Source organism: Sabethes cyaneus, chromosome 2 (assembly GCF_943734655.1).
Source record: "Sabethes cyaneus chromosome 2, idSabCyanKW18_F2, whole genome shotgun sequence".
Taxonomy (NCBI): Eukaryota; Metazoa; Arthropoda; class Insecta; order Diptera; family Culicidae; genus Sabethes; species Sabethes cyaneus.
The window spans coordinates 131,736,099-131,757,503 of NC_071354.1; the positions used below are offsets into that span (position 1 = coordinate 131,736,099).

The 21,405-nt window shown below is 36.8% G+C and overlaps 1 protein-coding gene across 1 annotated transcript in view; it reads left to right on the top strand.

Moving 5' to 3' along the window:
- Window positions 1-9,725: 9,725 nt before the first annotated feature.
- LOC128736006 (potassium voltage-gated channel subfamily H member 8) overlaps window positions 9,726-21,405 on the top strand; it is a 53,871-nt gene continuing 42,191 nt past the window's right edge. The window contains exon 1 of the mRNA XM_053830491.1: window positions 9,726-9,819. Within this exon, the coding sequence (XP_053686466.1) occupies window positions 9,726-9,819 (94 nt within the window). The remainder of the gene's footprint in view (window positions 9,820-21,405) is intronic.

Consider the following 21,405-nt stretch of genomic DNA (forward strand, 5'->3'; position numbering starts at 1 on the left):
GACTACAATGTTTGAAAAAGTCATAAATTTTTTATTTCAGATGTTGATTCTGCAGCCTTTTCCGCTTATTTTGATACTAATTGTAATGATCCGACCACAGGAAGTGGTCGAAAAACGATCGAACACCTAAGCATTCCAGTGCGGCGTTGTACAATTTCAACGGAATAAAACGCCGCTTCTGTAAAAACACGATTTTCAAACTTTATGTACCTTTTTCTCAGAAACTACACAACGTGTCGGAACAAACTTTTTTTTTATTTTATTGGTAGTAGCTTGGCAAAGTCTTTTATAACTTTTGAGCTCTGTAAACGAAACAGCTAGAGAAAAAGGAAAGAGAATATTTTTTGAAACGGTAGTTCTTTTACAAATGACGAATGGACGGTAGAAGAAAGAAATGAAATTTTTAGAGTGAGGAGAAAGAGCGGAACGGTGAGAGAGAGGGGGGGGGTATTAGGTAGCTACGCTTAACCAGTAGTCGTAACTCCTACCTTTTGTCCAATACTGGAAGGTGCATGGGACGAATCAAACTATAACCTGAAATTATAACCGGATTCGAACTAACAACACCCGCCAGGGCCTGTGGCTCGCTGGTACTAATGTACCTTTGAACCATACAGGCACTGGACAAAAACTATAATATACAACCTCAGATTATGGGCCCTATTCTCACAGTCACTTCACCTCACCTTACTTCTCTCACGCGCCCTATTCTCACTTAACGGCTCTCCGTTTGATTTGTACAGTCACCCACGTGAGCGGGGTCACCTAGGTGACTGTGAGAATCGCAAATTGTCACCTCACCTGAAAAATATAGGTGAGGTTGTTACAATTCTTTTGTACATTGAAAAACTCTTTATCACAATACATATATCACAATAGCCTATGTTCTTACCGGCTTGGGTCGTCTTGGTTGGTCTTCTGGAAAAAACTTCAAAGAAAATGGCGGACTTACAACCCACGCCAATGGTCACTGAGCGAAATTCATAAAATAAGCTAATTTTATAAATAGACAAAGGAAGCACTTTTTTGAAAGAATGTACATGTTGCTTGACGAATTACAGACCATACATATATTTTTCTTGAAAAAAGGGGTTAGTATAGTTTTTTTTCACTTTGCTTGCGCATTTTCGACGAAATTCTGGTTCTTTTATTCATCATCTATCCGCTTTCCATCTTAGACCCTCCCTGCATCGCTCCGCCTCCCCTTGTTGTCCTTTCTCCAAGCATTTATGTTTCTTATTTCCTAACAATTTTTATCGTTTTTATGTTGGTGTCCCGATCAAACTTGAACTTAATAATAATTTTAACAAATTGCATACAAATTATTTGTTATTCTACTTTCCTAACCCTAAATTTAAATTCTAAATAATATCAAGCAAAACTAAACTAATCAAAAAATATACCATGCAACAAATAAATAACAAAAAAAGGAAAATAATTTAAATAAATAACAGGGAAAACAATTTTTAATAAATAATATTCGAGGACACCAACTTGGGCTATTAAACATAAAATAAACGTCTCTCAAACATGCAAGCACAGAGAACTGACATTGATTTTACATTCAGACATTTACTTACAATATTTACAAAAAAATAACAATATAAATTACGGTAATTATCAAGCTGGCTCAGTGACCAAAGGATTTTATTGTGACCGTGGCAAAATATGGTCACAAGGTGACTGTGAGAATAGGGCCCTATAGCTTGATTCGCACCTTCCAGCATTGGATAAAAGGTAGGAGTCACAACGACTACTTGTTAAGTGTAGCTACTAAAAACCCCCCTTCCCCCACCTCTCTGTCACCTTTCCGCTCTTTCTCCTCACTCTAAAAAAATTCATTACTTTCATCTACCATCTCTTCGTCAATTGGAAAAGAACTACCGTTTCAATATTAATTATATATGCCTGACCTCATTTCAAGGTCCAGACTAAAACACTAGGTTGGTCTAAGGAAAAAGAAGACAAATTTTTATTTTTCAACCATCTTTTTTCCTTCTTTTACTTTTTTCTCAAGCTGTGATTAGTTTACAAAGCACAAAAGTTATAAAAGTTTTTGCCAAGCTTCTACCAATACGTTATGTAGTTTCTGAGAGAAATGTGCATGGCGATTGCCTGCTACTCAGACACGGCCAGCCTCGACTGACGCTTCCGCATAAAAATGTCCATTTTGGTCAAGTACTTCTTCACCATTTAGCCGGTTTCTCTGACCTTCCGGTCCAAGGCGCGGAACGTTGAGGTCACCCTACTTTCGGTCTTAATCTTAAGCTTCCGCACAGCACTGTCAAGCGGTCGCAATCAGGCTTCCGTACAGCACTTTCGCCTTTCTCGCGAGAGAAGATGTTGCGAATGTTAGATTGCTCTATTCGGTGGATACGAAGTTCATCATATCCATTATCCAACTTCTTCGCTGAAAGTACGAACAAAGCATCGACCGTGATTGTTTGACGGTTTTCACCATGGCTGCTGCATGCAAATCAACCGATAAAGTGGCATACAAAATCGCCAAAATAGTTAGTTTTTAATGCATACGTTATTGCTAATGCTTTAATGAAATGTAGGCCCTTTTTGGCGCCCCTAAGAGCTTGCGTCCTTAGCGGGGGCAATTACGGCGCTGGCTGGACGCATAGTGTTTTCTGCTCTTTCAATTAATGCTTGCAAATTTATTTTTGATGTAGGACTACGTCTTTCAGGAAGTTAGCTGGTATAGGGGGTCATACCAAAAAATTGGAAAAAGCGAGCGTCTCGAAAAATGAAAGATTTTGAGCACTAATAACGGTTTCTAGATCGATTTTAAATATTTTTACGCCAATCGATCGAAAAATATTCTACGCATCCACATCCATAATGATACCTATTGCTTTCAAAGTACGTACTATTGAAAAATTGCAAATAATGAAGCATTACCCACCTCGAAATCCTCGCTTCATGTTTGGTTGAAGATTATTTGCGGGGATCTAAACCTATACCAATTTGACCAGTGCTTGGGAAGTAAGCCAAAACAAGTAACGAAGTTTCCTCGTCTCAACAAGATTTCTTAACTCCGCGATTAAACCTATACCATTTTAATATCGTTGCTTGGGAAGTACGCCTGAAAGAGTGACAAAGCCCCCTCGTGCCAATAAATTTCTTACAAACGCGATTAGACCTAATCCAATTTGATGTCTGTGTTAGGGAATTTTTGCATTTTTGAACATTCACGTCCATCCCGTTCAGTGAGCATCAATTTAACAGCAAGTCGATGTCAGATTGTATGGCACTACAGACAACTGCCGATGTACCTACTCGAAAAAACTTCAGGCCGTCGGCAAACATATACTTAGGATACCTTATAGTTGAGCATAAATCGTTTACAAAAACTACAAGGTGTATAGCCCTAAGGGTTGTACGAAAGGGTGACGTAGGACTATATCAGAGCTTTAAATCAAAGACTAATGTAAACTGCATTTCTGGCATAAAAGCCAAAGCAAAGCCTGGGTGCTAATTCCGTTATCGAAATTTGACCTTCTGTTTTTTATACGACAGACGCAACCAGATGTTAGAATACAGGACAGTGCGGGGTCAGTGCTACAATACTATTGGCTCTAACAGCCTCTCCCAGCCGAGATTCGAACATACGACGACTGGCTTATTAGACCAGCGTCTTACCTCGAGGCCAACTGGGAGGCTCTGGCATATGTATGTTTATAAGAATCTGTGAGTGCCATTTTTGAAGTGGATGTTTAAAAGAGAAGAGCGAAATATTCTGATCAAATTCGTCATTGAATGGTTTCGAAAATACGTGGACGGGGGTTCATAAGTACAACGCCTGCAGCCATTGAGACATAGAGATTTCTTTTAAAAAATTACTTGTATGCATCATAAAGGTTGAAATAGTAATGAATGACCAGCCCACAGATTATTGTTTTAAATATGATTATGCGTAGCTTGACATTTTTTAATAATCTTACTCTAACTCGCTAGTGGCGTTTAAAAGGTTCATTGGTTACAAATAACATTAAAGCCAAAGCACGTTCATCGCAAATATGACGTACCATTCGAAAGTCCTTCTCTTTTGACATGAATGACAACGGGCACGTAAGTTAGCGGCGTCGATTCACTGTCTTTTGTTCCGAGAAGGTTTTACTAGTTTACTTTCACAGCTTACCGCTTGTTACATAGCAGAAAATATCCCACAAACGCAAAAATTTTATTTGTATGAGAGTCCTTATCCTCCTACCACAGGGGTGAGGGGTCTCCCCACATGCCAAATTTAGTTCCATTTGCTTGAGTAGTTCTAGAGTTATGAGGAAATTTATATTTCATTTGTATGCGAGCCCACCCCCCCTCTTAGAAGGGGAAAGGGTCTCAGTACATCATAGAAAAAAATCCTGCCTTATGAAACACGCACATGCCAAATTTGGTTCCATTTGCTTGATTTAGTTCTCGAGTTTTGAAGAAATTTGAGTTTCATTTTTATAGTAGACCCCCCCCCCCCTTATACACCCTCCTTAAAATTGTTTTCTTACCGCTCCCCCTCCATAAAATTGCTGGTTATTTTATCTATCCAACGACATATAAATTGTTCAGTTTCGTTCAGTAGTTTAGTAGTTATTAGCATTTGAAATCTTTCATTCAGACGTTACACTTCTATTTTCGTTTTCACATAGTGCTACCCAGTCCCAGTATAGTAAACAAAGACGTAGTCCTACGTCAAAAGATCAAATAACAGTGGTCACAGGTGGCTTCCTTGGGGTAGTCCAGAAAATATTTCAAATGGAATAGAGCTAGTTCCATTTACGCGCACAAACGCACTACGACCGGTAAGGTATGATAGTATCCATCGTGCCAGTCATTCAGGAAATCCGATTTTATCAAGCTTCGATATCATCAAATTGTGTGGTACCCTATCGAAGGCTTTAGCAAAATCAACATACACGGCGTCCACTTGTTGACGCTTCTCAAGTGCGCTTTTCAGTGAAGAGGCATATGCCATAATATTGGTGATCGTCGAGCGTTTTTTCACGAAACCTTGTTACTATTCAGAAATGATGTGATGAACCTTCGGGTAGAGTGAGTCGTGGGTAAGGCTTTCCAATACTTTGGGCCGGCTAGTCAGGATCGAAATACCACGGTAGTTCGCGACATCATGGGCACTACTTGCTTTATAGACAGATGCAATTGCAGCAGTTTTCCATACACGCGGGAAATTTTTGTCCGCCATAAAAATAATTCTTGAAGGAGCTGCGAGCGTCGCTGCACAGTTTTTAAAGTAAAGCGGTGGTAGGTTGTCAAGTCCGGTGCCTATAGATCCATCAATTGACTGCAGCTTCAATAATACTTCATTTAGTGAAAAGTTAAAAAGCGGCATGCGCAAATCACACGTTTGCAAACTACTCAAATGCGCTTCAGAATGTGCACCTCATTCCGAAAGAAAGACGAAAATAAGTTCGCTGACTATAGCGGGGACTCGGCTGCATTTCCGTTACAATATACATGTTAAAGGATTCCACTATGTTGCTTCGGATTTTTCACGTACGTCCAAAACGATGTAGGGTCATATTTAATAGTAGATTCCACGCGTCGAATATAGCAGCGAAAGCATTGTGCATTCAATGATTCGCCCTCAATATCACGCAATAAAACTTGGCTCCTTTCATCTCTCCAGCGGAAGAACGGCTTTCTAGCCTTGCGGAGTCGGTTTCGCTGATGCTGTAACTGGTTACTCCTTCACATCTGCTTATTACCATTACATTAAATTTCACTAAATATACCGTAAATGTGCTCATAAAAACGCAACGCGTGAAAATAAATTTTGTATTAAAAATAAACTTTATACTTATAGGCTTTGGCAATGATGTACCTATTACCATTCATAAAAACTATCTACGTGGATACATAGTTGTTTTGTTCATGTAGTACAGTTCACCTTATAATTCAAATCATACTGAAATCAGTGTGTTTACTCAATTGGATTATGTTCCAGCTTGGTTTCTGGTGATCATCAAGATGGATGCGAAAAATATAGCGTTAAATCATGCAATGATTGCAATGAAGCAAAAGCTGCTAATCTCTTAATTAGCATTAGCATAAACGTATTTTGTTACCGTTTGAGCAAGTAAATAATAAACGCAGCAGCTTTCACAAAGCATGAAACCATGATGTACGCCGCACTCAATTAAAAATGCTCTACTGCCTGTGATTAGCCAGAGGCGTGAAAACAACACGGCGAACCAACCTAAAGCTGCCTGGTAGCAGCGTGACCTTTTTATGAAATTTTTTAGTATGTATAAATCCTTGTTGGTACTACAGCCAAGTCGGCCACTGTTTGTTGGGCAATAGCTTATCTACACCGTTTTTTTATTGACTTATGTAGTTCATTCCTGATTTAGCTCGCCGAATAACTGTTGAAGCGTTTATAATTTAATCTGGAAATCAACACAGTTAGTATGAAAATTGTAACTTTAGCACGTAGTTTTAAAGCATATACATAGTTGGCATAACGTAATATAGTTAATTTGAAAATAGTTACCGGTTTTTGAATCGAAAATGATCTCAATTTTCTTGATATAACATATATATGTTATAGATTTTATCTTTATCTAATTTATTTCAATATGAGAAATAAAATGCCATTTGTTTTTTAAAATGATATATTATAAATGGCCTCGTCTGACGTCAATGACTATGATTGTTACTAGTATAGCCAAACGTGAAAAAACCGCGTTAATTAATAGAAGAATAGAAAAATTTGTCGCAAAACCGCTCGAATTTAAAAATCGCTGCAAAAAAAAAATCACGTTAATTTGAAAAATATTGCAAAAAACTAGCATTGGGCGATACTGCAAAAAGCATCGATATTCGAATATCGATACAATTTTTGTAAAGGTATCGATCCCGTTGAAATATCGGGCGGCAAGTATCGATACCAGTGGTATCGATATCGGTATCGATACACTGACAGGGTGCAACGAAAACCACACTTTTGTTTATTATTTAGCTTAATTTTTTAGAAAATTATATGCGTGTGCTTTTACTACTGTTGATACTCTTTCGTTCTCATACGATATCTCGTTAGGAACGAAATAATAGCTGATGTCGGACTGGTCAGGCCTGCGGTTTTAAACTCTTTTGACCGGAAACTGCAACGAATTGCTCAGGATTGCTACAAAATTTATTAGAAAATCTAGTGGAATGATGGAAATGAAAAATAAATTTTAAAAATCGGACAAAAAGTACAAATCCGTTTTCTTAAGTCGACCGTAAACCTTCTCAAGTAAACTTAAGTAAACCGACTTTTTGCCAGATTGATCGGTCACCGCGGCTTTGCAAGTGAAAAACCGGCCGGGCCGACCAGAAATCGACCACTCAGCCAAGCGCTTGCAAATGCTTTTATATTTTGCGTACGGTTTATGCTCCTTGATCGAAATAACTTACGAAGGGAAAAGTAGACCTGACTTAGCTAGAATGCGTCGTTGAATCTGCTTACTCGTATGATTGACGGCGGTTGCCAGAGATCCCTAATTTATGAATTCATCAACCCCTTCCAGTTCATCTCCGTCAAAAGTCTTTTCATGCACTCAGGGTTTCTTCACTTAACAACGCAGTTGCGGCTTCATTGACGGTCTAGCGTATCCAACCACATCCATCTTCGAGTGCCAAGACAGCTACCTCCATTGAGGAAAGCAGAGCTTCACTCAGCAACTTGCGAGTTGTCTAATTAATCGCATTTGAAATTAATTCTAAAATCGGAGCTGGAATTGCCCTTGAAATTTTACCTAAAATTGAACCTGAAATTAAACTTGATATTGAACTTGAAATGGGAACTGAAATTTAACTTAGAATTGAGCATGGCATTATGCTTAAAATTGAACTTCAAATTGATATTGATGATCAAATGATATTGGACTTTCCCGTAAAAATGATGTTTGCCTCGAATTCGGTTGGTACCAGGCGCAGAGGTACGCAGCGTGCTTGACGGTTAGACCAAATGGAGCAAGTCCTGGAAAGTGTGGGACATTCGAGAAATTGGAGGCGGACGGCCATGAATCGAGTTTGTTGGCGGAACATTGTTATGCAGGTGAAATCCTAATGGACATCGCATTAGGATAAGTAAAGTATTTTAGTTTCTCTAGCATTTACAATAAAGGTATTTATCGATACAAATATCGTCGTTTTAGCATCGATACTGGCCGGTATCGGGACGCTCAGTATCGATCCAAAATATCGATATATCGGCTCAAAAGTATCGATTTTTTCGATACAGATGCAGTATCGCCCAATGCTACAAAAAACACGCATTAATTCAAAAATCGTCATAGAAGTAAAGCCTGTTTCATCACATATGCTCGTAAAAACCGTTTCAATTTTTAAAATCGGAAAAAGAAACTGTGTGAAAAAAGGCTTGAGTGTAATTCATATTTCTGCTATGAAATACGGTTGAACTAGAAATACTCAGAGGTGAGAGATACGCGGAAACAGCCAACTTGGGAGCCAATCGAACACGCATACTTTTTGCTTAAATGTATGATTAACAAGTATTGAAATAGTTATGAAATCTACTTAAGCTATTTAGCAGTTTTTGTACACTGCTGCCAAATCGTTGGCTTTAGTTTCCGCGTATCTCTTACTGTGAGTATTTCTAGGTTGAGCAACCGTGATTGTAGATCAAAACGTAATACAGCAATTTTTGTGAATATCTACCCAACTCACTGAATTTAATTGTTTTATACACACGGTAAAAAATTGTCACGTTGAAGCGAAGTGATTTACCGTTGAATTCGCACTACTTGCCAAACATTACGATTCGAAATGAAAATTTATTGAAAATGAATCAACACAAAGTATGATGAAATCAACAGAAAATCACTTTAATTTCGAATGTGCTTTCTTTTGAACTTTTGAACTGTCAAATGGATAGAAAGGATTGTATGTTGATTTTTCGTAAAGCTGCTTTATTTATTACTCATAATTGAACAATTACATAATTACATACAAAACATAATGCAAATAAAACATCAATCGCTGATTGTAACCGGATTCCTGTGTTTAATACTCTGATGTCTAAATAAAGTTGATCTCGGGTTGATTGCTGCTATCAATTCGGGACCCGTGTGATCAATTCCATAACCTGAAAACAGTTAGTAATTTATTAATTATGATCACAGGTATAATTTCGCCATACTTACACTCTAGAAGAGCAATAATTTGGAACGAAAACGTATTTTCTCCATTTGGGTTTCTAATTTGGCTTCCGATTGCTGCTTTCATGTTTCGCGATTTTTTGACATTTGTAAATTACGAAAAAAATAATTGCAAATTCTATAGATATGCATTAAAATTCGATGGTGATATCCATTGAATAGTTTTCAATAGCTAGTTTCTTGTTTAAAAATTTGAAAACTCTGCAAAATCAATACTAAATCACTTCGATTTGTAGTGCTGCACAACAAATTGATTTAAATGCAAGAACATAAATGGACGTGACGATTTTTTACCGTGCAGTGTAATAAGGGACACATGAAGTAATTTGCGGTTTCGTCACCAACGAGAATGACATTTGCTGAGGATCGCTTATGTAGGAGTGAGAGGGGAGCAAAGAGTGGAGGAGAAGATCCGGGAGTTTGGAATTTGATGTTGTTGATATTACTCCTACTGCAAACAGCATCAGCGAGGGCCTCAGCTAATGTCAAAAAATCTTTATATGTGTGCGTGGTGGAATACTTCATAGAGGAGCACGCGCTAGTATGTGTGTGACAGGCGAAGATACTCACCACGTGCTGCTCCAGACACAACTGCTGTCAGTGTTTGTGTACGCGGATGCCGTTAAAACGCTACACAGTTTGTGGGTGTATCATGAGGACGTAGTTTTTTACTAGCATTTTGCTAGTATTTTTGTGTTCGTGATTTTATTATAAAATGGTACAAAGTGCAAAGTATTTTTATTGGTGGAAACTGTATTGCTAACTCAAGAAGTTATATTTATCAGAATCTGTTACTAACTTGTTAATTTTTTGACTGGTTACCCGATCTTACTCGAAGCTCCTTTGTCTCTCAGTCACTTGTACATCTGTTATTGTAACGAAAATTATCATAATGCAAGAAACAAAAACCTTTTTTTTCATTTGGATGTGTCTACACTCAAGTACTTTTTTACACGGTTTGTTTTTTCGATTATTAAGAACGGGACAACTTAGGGACCATTTATTTATTTCTCAATACATTTCTAGATAGAATTAACAAAAGGGCGAATGTCGCAAATGCAAACAAAACGGGTGAGAGTTATTTTTTGCTGGACCAGCATAGGAAAATCAACCCTCACTCGGTTTGTTTACGCTTGCGACATTCGCCCTTTTGTTAATTCTATGTTCATTTGAGAGCGGCCCGACATTCGTTACGTAATTTGTAAATGGTCCATAAGTTGTACGGTTCCTGAGTATTCGAAAAAAAAACAAACCGTGTAAAAAAGACTTGAGTGTACTCCGTTTGTCAGTTACCCTACGTTGTCCCCATGCCACTTGTAAATCTGCCTTCTTCTCGACAATCCCTATAAAACGACACAAAGCCTTTTTTACGTTTTTGAACCTCCCCCTTGTTAATGGCCATCGTATTTCCCCTTTCAGAAATCCAGCAACTTGTACAACTGCCTGCGTTCCAAATGCAAGGGAAACGCACCCCTTCACCCATTTGAACCTTTCTCTCCCCTTGTAAGAGACTGTCTCCCTCTTTTGTCAAAAAATCCCAATACCCAAAAATATGTGTTTGACAAACGATGTTTGAAGAAGAACAATCCAGAGGATCCTGAACTATGGGAGAACGTACATTCATACTCACGTTCCTTGTTCCCTTGCCTGTCGGTTCCTTCCTAGTCAGCTGCTCCTTCTGTCACGTAACTAATTATGCATCGGTTTGCTCTATGAAAATTCCTGTAATGGAAATGAAACAATGTCTTTTTTGCCACAGAATCCACCTCGGTGCAACCCCCTCTCTTCTCAAAGTGACTTGCACCATTGCAATTGATTTAAATGCAAGAGAAACGCAACCCCTTTTACTTGTTTGGACCTCTCTCCCATTTTAAGGATCCCCCTCTTTTGTCAACCTCTCAGTTTGACCAAACCTCGTGATTTTAGTCATGACCTTGAAATGCGGTCAAGCATATATTAATATTTTTTGAAACGATGGTTCTACATTTGATGAAGGGACGGCAAGGGAAAATAATAAAGAAGGTTGTTTTGGGAATGGAGGGGAAAGAGTGGAAATGAATGGGGGCGGGGGGGGGGGGGGTAATAGGTAGCTACGCTTAACAAGTTGTCGTTGTGACTCCTATCTTTTGTCCAATGCTGGAAGGTATATGGGTCGAACCAAGCTATAATCTGAGATTATAACCGGATTCGAACCCACAACATCCGCCTGGGCATGTGGCTAAAGTAAAGCGTAGCTACCGATACCCCCCCCCCCTCACCTTTACGCTCTTTCCCCTCCATTAAAAAAAAATTTCATTACTTTCCCCTACCGTCCATTCATCAATTGTAAAACCACCGTTTCAAAAAATATTAGTTTTTCGAATACCTTGCCAAAACTGCTAAGTATGGATATGCCACAATAATCGGATTTATGAATAGGCACCATGGACACCATGGATTTATGAATAGGCACTATGGACACCATTTTTCATGTAACATGATCTGCTACTGAGCGAGCGATTAAAATCAGTGGTAATTGGCAATGTAAGCGGAAGGTGAAGTTCTTTCAAAACATTCGAGATAGGCTGTCTGTTTCGGGCTCTTCGTTGGGCCGAATCTTCAGGGTTTTTCGAACTTCGACTGCAAAAGACAAAGATAAGTAGTAGATTGATATCATGGAGCGTATTTGCTCGAACCAGCTCTGCCGATGGACGGGTGATGCCTTACCAAATACGGCCTCGAAAACGTTGCGAAAAGGTTTGCAGCTTCTGAACTTGAGTGAGAAAAAGACCCACGGAGGAACAGTGTTGCCAGTTATACGGTTCTTAACTAAATTCCAGAAACACCAAGGGCTAACGGCTGACTGAGACCTCTGCAAAAAGTTGTGAAATGCTGTAGTAAGAGCCGCTTTGTACTCTACAGCATGCGAAGCTTAGCTCTATCATATTTGCTATTTGTAAAAAAATATTGGTAGCGCATTTTACGAAGATTGTAACTAAAGCTGCTTGAAACTGGAGACCACGACATGTCTTTTTTCCTGCTTTTATCCCTGATTAGATTTCCTGATTTGTAACACAATATGTTAGAGAGAGAGAGGGAGAGAGAGGGAGAGAGAGGGAGAGAGAGGGAGAGAGGGAGAGAGAGGGAGAGAGAGGGAGAGAGAGGGAGAGAGAGGGAGAGAAAGGGAGAGAGAGAGAGAGAGAGAGAGAGAGAGAGAGAGAGAGAGAGAGAGAGAGAAAAAGAGAGAGAGAGGGAGAGAGAGACGCAAAAAAAATCAAAACAATTAGCTAGCTAGTGACTCCGGTAACCGATTCATGCAAAGCTATTGTGTTAAAATGCATTAGTATCGCCGTAAAAAGAGAAAATCAGTTTTTTGTTATTATCATACAATTGTGTAAAATGCATATGCGAAGTTTCACAAATAAACGGTTCAATTGTAGTGTTAATTATTATCTACAACTACAATATTGTTATTGTTATATGCTTTCGGGCCATGCTGATACATACTACTAACAAAATTTCATTTTCTGTGGTATTCGAGGGGCTCAAAAATTGTGTATGGCATTTTCAAAATTATCTTATAATTGGAAATTTTCCAATTTTCTCGGACACCACTTATATAACAACTCTTGACCCAAATCCAAATCTTGGAACACATATTTTATGTAAAAACTTTTATCAAAAATCGAGGAAAAGTGTCTTTTGGAAAAAGTTTTTACAAAATTTTTGACGGCAACGGAAAACTTCGAAGAAAACTCGGAAAAGTTCTATTCTATATATCACGATAGCGTTATTTTTTTGTTTCTGAGTTATGACCAAAAAGCTAACGTCCAATGATGGCACATGATCGGTCGTTAGTTTCAAAATAAGCATACATTCGAGAAAAGCGCAAAATTTCTTTTGGAGTTTTCGAGGAAAATGGAAAGTTTTTTATTTTAAAATGTTGGTTGTGTTCATAAGTCCATTAAATATACCCGCGTACAAATTTTGTGAAATTCTAGGAACCTTTGCCGCATTTTGTAATATGATGTTGAAAAAATTTTTCACCTCAAATCGGAAATTGAAAGATCTAATAGAAATTTCTTCAACCATGTACGCTAATTTGTGCTTTTTGTAAACATCTAAAAATATATATTTCTGTAAAGGTGGCATATCCGAATTCAGAATTTTCGGATATTTCCAATACAAAAACGGAAATATAAACATTTTAACCACTAAATTTACTGCCACAAGAAATTTTCGTTGTAATAGCATAGCATGACTTTCACTGGATATTTCCTTTTTTGTCGAGGTTGTTGTAGAGTAGATTTTCACGCATTCGGCTGCTAAATCCCGTGAAAAACAAATTTGTATTAAATATAATTATTATGCAAATATTTTTACATATGTGAAATGTTGAATTCGTAATGTGCGATATTACTAGTAGATTCTAGATTTCAATCGATATTGGTTTAATATGCGAAATTGCTTGCAAAAGTAAGTCGCGTAATGCTGCATAACTTACTACGACGATGTTGTATTGATTACGGTCTTCACAGTACACAGAGATAGGTATAATGTTTTTCTCTTTTGCTGGAAACGCAGCTTACCCCAAATGAGTTTCTGTCATATATCGACGTAAGTGCTCTAATCTTATCAGAAATATAAAATGTTGATGGATACGATTACTCATCACAAGTTTGCTAGGAATATGCGTCCAGTGTTTACCCTGTGATCAAGGTCCGACCTGAACTGATAACTATAAGGCAGCGCTGTCCTGAAATATATATTCAAAGCACGTACATACATTCCTGTGTACGAAATAATTGTAATTTCTTTATTTTTCAGCTATTTAATTTTGCATTGCAGTAGCTAGTCAAAGAGGTGCATTTTTAAATCTTATGCTCATCAAATTTTATGTAGTGAAAGAAAATCTTCACTGATTTTATGGCAACGCTGTGTGTGACGAAAATATCAGGGAAGACATGAAACAAGAGATGTAACATGTATAGACTAAGGAGTTTACTAGTTCTGTTTATACAAAATTAAATGACAGTTATATTTTTTTAGTTACTTGTGAAAATATTCCATTTACCAAAACTAAACGAGCATCAACTCAATAAGCTAGATCGGAACCTCACTTCAATCATTGATTGTATTCCAACTGCCCGGCTTTCGATCAAGTTTTTATGCCAACATTGTAAAGGCAAAGCAAAGACTCGGTGTTACATTCCGTTATCGAAACTTGACCTTCTGTTTTTATACAGCAGACTTTGCAGCCAGTTGTTAGAGTACAGCACAATTGTCAAGCTAGTGCTACGATCCTATTGACTCTAACAGCCTCTCCCTGCCGAGATTCGAATATACGACGACTGGCTTGTTAGACCAGCATCGTAACAACTAACTGGGAGGCTCTAACATTGTAACATACTATGCAAAGCACAGTTTCGTATTGTACTTATCTAAACACGTAGAAATACAAAACAAGAGAGAAAAATACATCATTTTTGTTTGAGGCCCAGCTCTCTATGATTATATTTTTTTTAAATTGTATTCCGCAAATTTTTTTACACAAATTTTACTTATTATCACAAAAGATTCTGTTATAAAAACGGAAAAGAATATCATTTCAATTTGCTGCCAAGTCGATTTTTTTTTTAGAAAAGCTCTTGCATTGTGTAGTTCAAGGCAAAGCAAAGTCTTGGAGCTACATTTCGACGGAATTTGACCTGATATTTTGTTCGACAGACTTCGCCTGCAATTGTTAGTATATAAGTGAATTGCGGAGTCAGTGCTGTGATCCTATTGACTTCGTAGTCTTTCACAGTTGCGATTTGAACATACGACGACTGCTACGACTAGACTATACGCCATACCTTGAAGCCTTTGAATGAGGATGTTTGTATTGTGTATTTCACTATTTGTCAGTTTCTTATTAACATTGCGAACCTTGTTGTACATATTGGCTTTAATTTTAAAAATTGCATTTTCGAAAAAAATCACTTCTTTTAAAAATTTTACTGGTAGTAACACAGCCCTAGACTTAGCGCCGATCGTAAAATGGTACATAGATATAGATTGCACGAATATCACTAATAACTTTGAGTATGATCATGCCAAACGCACATTACAATTTTATTAATCAAATTGATGAGCAGTTTCAAAGGTTTATCTTTATCTATTCAGTGAAATTTCATCGTTATACCGAAACGAATATAAACGCTCTAAACTTTCAACTTAGGTATAAGAAGTGTAAATTTATTGCTCAGTAGATACTTGTACTGTCAATAATTAGTACTGCTCGTTATAGGCGATAAAATGAATTTATTAAAACATTCTTCTTTGGGCTGTGTCAAATGTATACTGGTAAATAAATCCACTCAACTCGATGTTCGCAAATGGTTTATAAAATGGTACCATGGTGTGATACATGTTATCTACTGACCTTGTATTGAATTATCAAATAGCCGACTGTAGCAATTGCTCGGTGATTTTCGGAGATTATAAAATATGCTTGTTGGTTTGCGTTGCATTTGTCAGTCAGATTGACATCTTGAAGACATTGAAGACACAATGGCCGTAAAGAAACCATCAAATAAAAAAAATTACAGGCGTATGTTTCCAAGTTTCTATTTCAGCTGTCAATAGCAATAATGAAATTAATTAACTAATGTGTTAACTTTTCCTATTCTGTTTTAAGGCCCGTTGCGAAGAGTTTGACGGAACACGTGAGTATCAAACTGTATTACCTACTCTTTCTCATTGGCTAAAAACTCATATTCAATATGGAGAGAAACCTTTGTTATATAGTTATAATGGATTGTTTTGTTATATATTAGGATTGAAGTTTTGTTTTCTTTTTTCAATTAATTATAAATTATTCCTGGATTATCTGGTAGGAGCAAGTATTTTATTGCTCTTATAAATTGTTCCTGGAATATCTGATAGCAGAAAGTATTTTATTGCTCTTCAAAATGAAATTTTTGCAGATACTCCTGTTGTTTTTTGATTTGATAATGTTTGCTGAAGCACTTATCATTTAACAGTTCCTCATTACCCGACATAAGAATTGCCAGTAATTTGAAAATGTAGCACATAGCAAGAAAGTACATATATTAATTGTTATATATTAAATATGGCAAAACGAAAATTTAGCCGCCAGATGTTTTGTTAAATTACTCGTTGAAGTTAGTATTTGTAGAAGTGTATTTTTATGTTAAAATATTATTACATATCGACAAATAGAGCTAACATACAGAAAACTAGCTACCGTGTATCGCGATTGCTGTCCAACTTCATTTAGTCATACAGCAAAATTACGAATTCATGGTAGTGGATGCTAACAAAAACACAGCAAAGCAACTATCTCGCAACTCCGTTGCCAACCACATTTCTTTTAACCACCAGTTGCTACCGTTCAGCAATAGTCACCAAATAACCACTGAGCTTTAAACATTGATCCTTTAACAACATTGAGGTCACATACAAAACTTTCATTAAATCACTACTATTATTTACACACTTCTGTACTGCCGCTAGAAGCATATCTATTCTATGTTATAAAAATGATAAAGAGAATTCAAAGGCATGGCATCCAAAGTTGAAAAAACTGATGTTGCTAAAATTATTTAATTTCGTTGTTATTATTTAGTCCTCTTTGAGAATGTTGAAAAACTTACATCAATTTAATAACATAGTGAGACAAATATGCGTCCAATTTTTCTAGTATAAACACCATATTTTGATTTAATAATTTAAAAATACGTACCAAATTGTAACGTTAGACTTCAATTTGTCAAAAATGACAAAATGTAACATAGGACAGTAATGCGTCCACCGGCCAGTGGGCCAAATCGCGAAAACGCGTTTATTTACTTTTGTATTAGAAATGAGGAATTTTCCAAGCATGGCATCTTTGGAGAACTTTATAAAAAAAATATAGAGCTTCTATTTACATTATTAGTGTGATCGTAATTCCATTTATTAGGATAAAAGAAACTTCAATTTTTTAAATACTTTTAAGGGGTTATATATAGTTATGATGCTTAAAAAGTTGATTTTTTCTGGAATTTTTCTAGAGAAAGCTCTTTAACTGATTAAAGTAAAAATTTGTATAAGGTACCCCGGGGCAAGTGGGAATACGGGGTAAGTGGGAACGGAGCTCATAACTCTCTTCAACCTAATTTTTTCCATCCGAACCTTTTTAGAAATGAAAGATACAACTCAAACGCATGTATTAAAATTATAGATTATTTATAACAGGCATTCCAAACATCAAAATTGGACTTTCAATTTGAGCGTTATTTTCAATTTGCGTTGTAAGTATTTGCGTTGTAAGTAACCTCTCTATAAATAATATTTTGGTCATAGGCTTTACGTAAAAGTACATGTTTTTCCGACAGTAGGTAAACATAATGAGTGTATTAACAAATTACACCCGAAAACTAGTTGTTTAATTTGACAAACGGCATTAAAAAAATGGGTCGAAATAAGGTCGGCACTTGAAAGCACCCGGGGCAAGTTTATTTATTTTTTATTTTATTTATTTATTTAGTCGTCAAATCATAGTAGACCTTTTACATTAGTTATTACATTATATTAGTTCTATCACTACAACACAGTCTACAAAGAAAACTGAACAGTGCAACTTTTAAATTACATAATATTGCTTACATTTTTTGCATCTAACGCGTAGAATTTAAGTATTGTTTTAATTTTAATTTAGACATAGTAAAGTCAATATTTTCGCAATGTTGGTTATAGGCGATCATCATCTGATTTAAAGGCCCGAATTTGGCATAGTTTGTGCGACAGTGACTTATGCTAAATATATTTCGGTTCCGCAATTGACGGTTCGGTACATAAAAGCTGAGTTTGGATAAAATTTCCGTAGAATCTATACGGTGTGAAACAATATCGTTTACAAATGACACTTTGGCGAACTCACGTCGCTGTTTTAGTGTCTGTATATTTATAAGCAAGCAGCGGGCTTCATAAGAGGGAAGAGGAAAGCTTGTCCAATTTAGTTTACGCAAAGCAAACAGCACGAATTGTTTTTGTACTGATTCTATTCGTTCTTGGTGTATTAATGAAAATGGTGACCAGACTATGCTACAGTATTCTAATATTGACCTCACATATGCAAGATATAGTGTTTTTATTGTGTATGGGTCACGGAAGTCGTAGCTAAATCTTTTTATAAATCCTAGCATACTGTTAGCTCTGTTGATAATTGTGTTATAATGTTCAATAAATGTTAGTTTTGAGTCTAATATAACTCCTAAATCTCTGATTTTTTCACACTTTTCAACCAAATTATTTCCTAGAGAAATTGTAATGTTTGGCATGTTTCTTTTTCTACTGAAGGCTATTGATCTACATTTATGAGTGTTAAGTTGAAGAAGACTTTTGTTACACCAAATATAGAAAACCTGTATTTCGAGCTGGAATACTCTGACGTCCTCCTTGTTTGTTATTTCTAAAAAGAGCTTCATATCATCGGCATATACTAATACCCTAACATTTCTCAGCAAGAAAGAGATATCGTTCACAAATAAAATAAACAAAAGAGGGCCTAAATGTGAACCTTGGGGAACTCCAGAGGTTACTTCTAGAGGGTTTGACTTTTTCCCTTCAAATTTGACTATTTGCTGACGATTAGTCAGATAGGATTCGATCCATTTAAGCAGATCTGATTGGACTCCTATTTTTTGTAATTTAAATAATAGCATGGGTATATCAACGCGATCAAATGCTTTGCTGAAATCAGTATATAATGCTTCTACATAGCTCCCTTTGTCCATTGCATTCAGCGAATAACTAACGAATTCAATTAGATTTGTATTAGTTGAGCGGCCCTTAAAAAACCCATGTTGCATATTAGATATTCTATTTTTGACTTGATTGAACAACGATTCATTAATGATTGCTTCAAAAAGTTTGGGAATACAAGAAATAATAGCAATACCTCGATAGTTACTTATATCAGATTTTTTACCGCTTTTAAAGTGGGACCTATTAAAAATAAAGTGTTTCAGCACAAAACTTCCTGTCTTAATACATTTTTTAGATGAACTACCGAACATTTTCAGTTCAATTACATAATATTTATACCAGTAAAGCTTTAAAATAAAACCGAAAAGGACTAAACCAAGGGGCCCCAAAAAAGAAGCCCATATGCACAGCTTGTGAGGGAACAAACACTGCCCCGGTAAATGGGGCAAGTGGTACCTATCGCCATAATTTTGAAAATTCTCCTGCAGATTCATTTCATGTAATTTGATAGGCCTTTTTCGTAATTATCCTTCAAGCGATGCCACTGGAGAGTTTCTGTTCTGAAAGAATTTTGAAATAATCATGGGTATAGAAAACATAGTGGAATAAACCCAAACTATGCATTTTTAGGTCCCATTTGCCTCGGTCTACCTTACATCTTACGATATCTTTTGCCTGTATTTTTTGGAAAAAGTTATTGATATAGTTGCTATAGTTAATCTTCTGTAACTCTTCTAAAATAAGGCGTCTTGCGGTGAGCACGATATTTATGGAAATCAAAAAACCAAAAAGGAATCTGTGATAAAATATATTATCTATAGATTGGTCGAAGGAATTAGCAAAATAATAATTTTTGGCGAAATGGCTGCAACTTAAACATAACAAATCGATTTTTGACATAAATTTTGCTCTTTATTGTCCATAAAATGCGAAATATTAATCGATGACGAAAAGCCTTCGATTAATATCTAGAATATATTATAAGAACACTTTGTGTCAAAATTTGAAGTGATTCGATTCAGCCGTTTTCGAGAAATCTTGCTCACCGACTTTGAAAACACGGTTTTAAGAAACACTTTCGCATCCCTTCTTCAATCGCACTCCTTAATTCTTGCTGATCGCGTAATATAATGTTGTTTGAAAAGAGCACTTAAAAAGGAATTCGTTTTAATAATTCTGCACACAATTTTGACGTAGGACTTTTTTTACTATACTGGGACTGGGTAGCACTTTGTGAAAACGAAAATGGAAGTGTAACGTTTGAATGAAAGATTTCAAATGGTAATTATTAATAAACTACTGGACGAAACTGAACAATTTATATGTCGTTGGATAGATAAAATGACCAGCAATTTTATGGAGGGGGTAAAAGAGCAATTTTATGGAGGGCGTAAAAGGGGGGAGGGGGCTCCTGTACAAATGAAACACAAATTTCTTCAAAACTCAAAAGCTAATCAAGCAAATGGAACCAAATTTGGCATATGGGGATTTTAGAAGGCAGATTTTTTTCTATGGCATATTGAGACCCGTTCCCCTTCTAAGAGGGGGGGCTCCCATACAAATGAAATTCAAAATTTTCTCATAACTCGAGAACTATTCAAGCAAATGGAACCAAATTTGGCAGGTGGTGGTTTCAGAAGGCAAGATTTTTTTCTATGATGAATTAAGACCCCTCCCTTCTTTAGGAAGGAGAGCTCCCATGCAAAAGAAATACAAATTTATCATAACTTGAGAACTAATCAAGTAAAAGGAACCAAATTTGGCATGCGAAGGGTTAGATTTCTGCCTCTAATCTAGTAAAATCTTCTCGGAGCAAGAGACAGTGAATCGACGCCGCTAACTTACGTACCTGTTGCCATTTATGTCAAAAGAGAAGGACATTCGAATGACACGTCATATTTGGCCCTTTTAAAGCGAGTAATATAGTCCTACGTCACCCTTTCGTACAACCCTTAGGGCTGTATACCTTGTAGTTTTGCCTTTCTACTATATAAATATATAGTATAAAGTTATAGAAATCACTTGGAAAACCGAAAATGGAAAGAAGGTCCTGCGGGCCGAATGTTATATACCATTCGACTCAGTTTCGAAAACTGAGCATTTTCTGTGTGTGTGTATGTGTGTGTGTGTGTGTGTGTGTGTGTGTGTGTGTGTGTGTGTGTGTGTGTGTGTGTGTGTGTGTGTGTGTGTGTGTGTGTGTGTGTGTGTGTGTGTGTGTGTGTGTGTGTGTGTGTGTGTGTGTGTGTGTGTGTGTGTGTGTGTGTGTGTGTGTGTGTGTGTGTGTGTGTGTGTGTGTGTGTGTGTGTGTGTGTGTGTGTGTGTGTGTGTGTGTGTGTGTGTGTGTGTGTGTGTGTGTGTGTGTGTGTGTGTGTGTGTGTGTGTGTGTGTGTGTGTGTGTGTGTGTGTGTGTGTGTGTGTGTGTGTGTGTGTGTGTGTGTGTGTGTGTGTGTGTGTGTGTGTGTGTGTGTGTGTGTGTGTGTGTGTGTGTGTG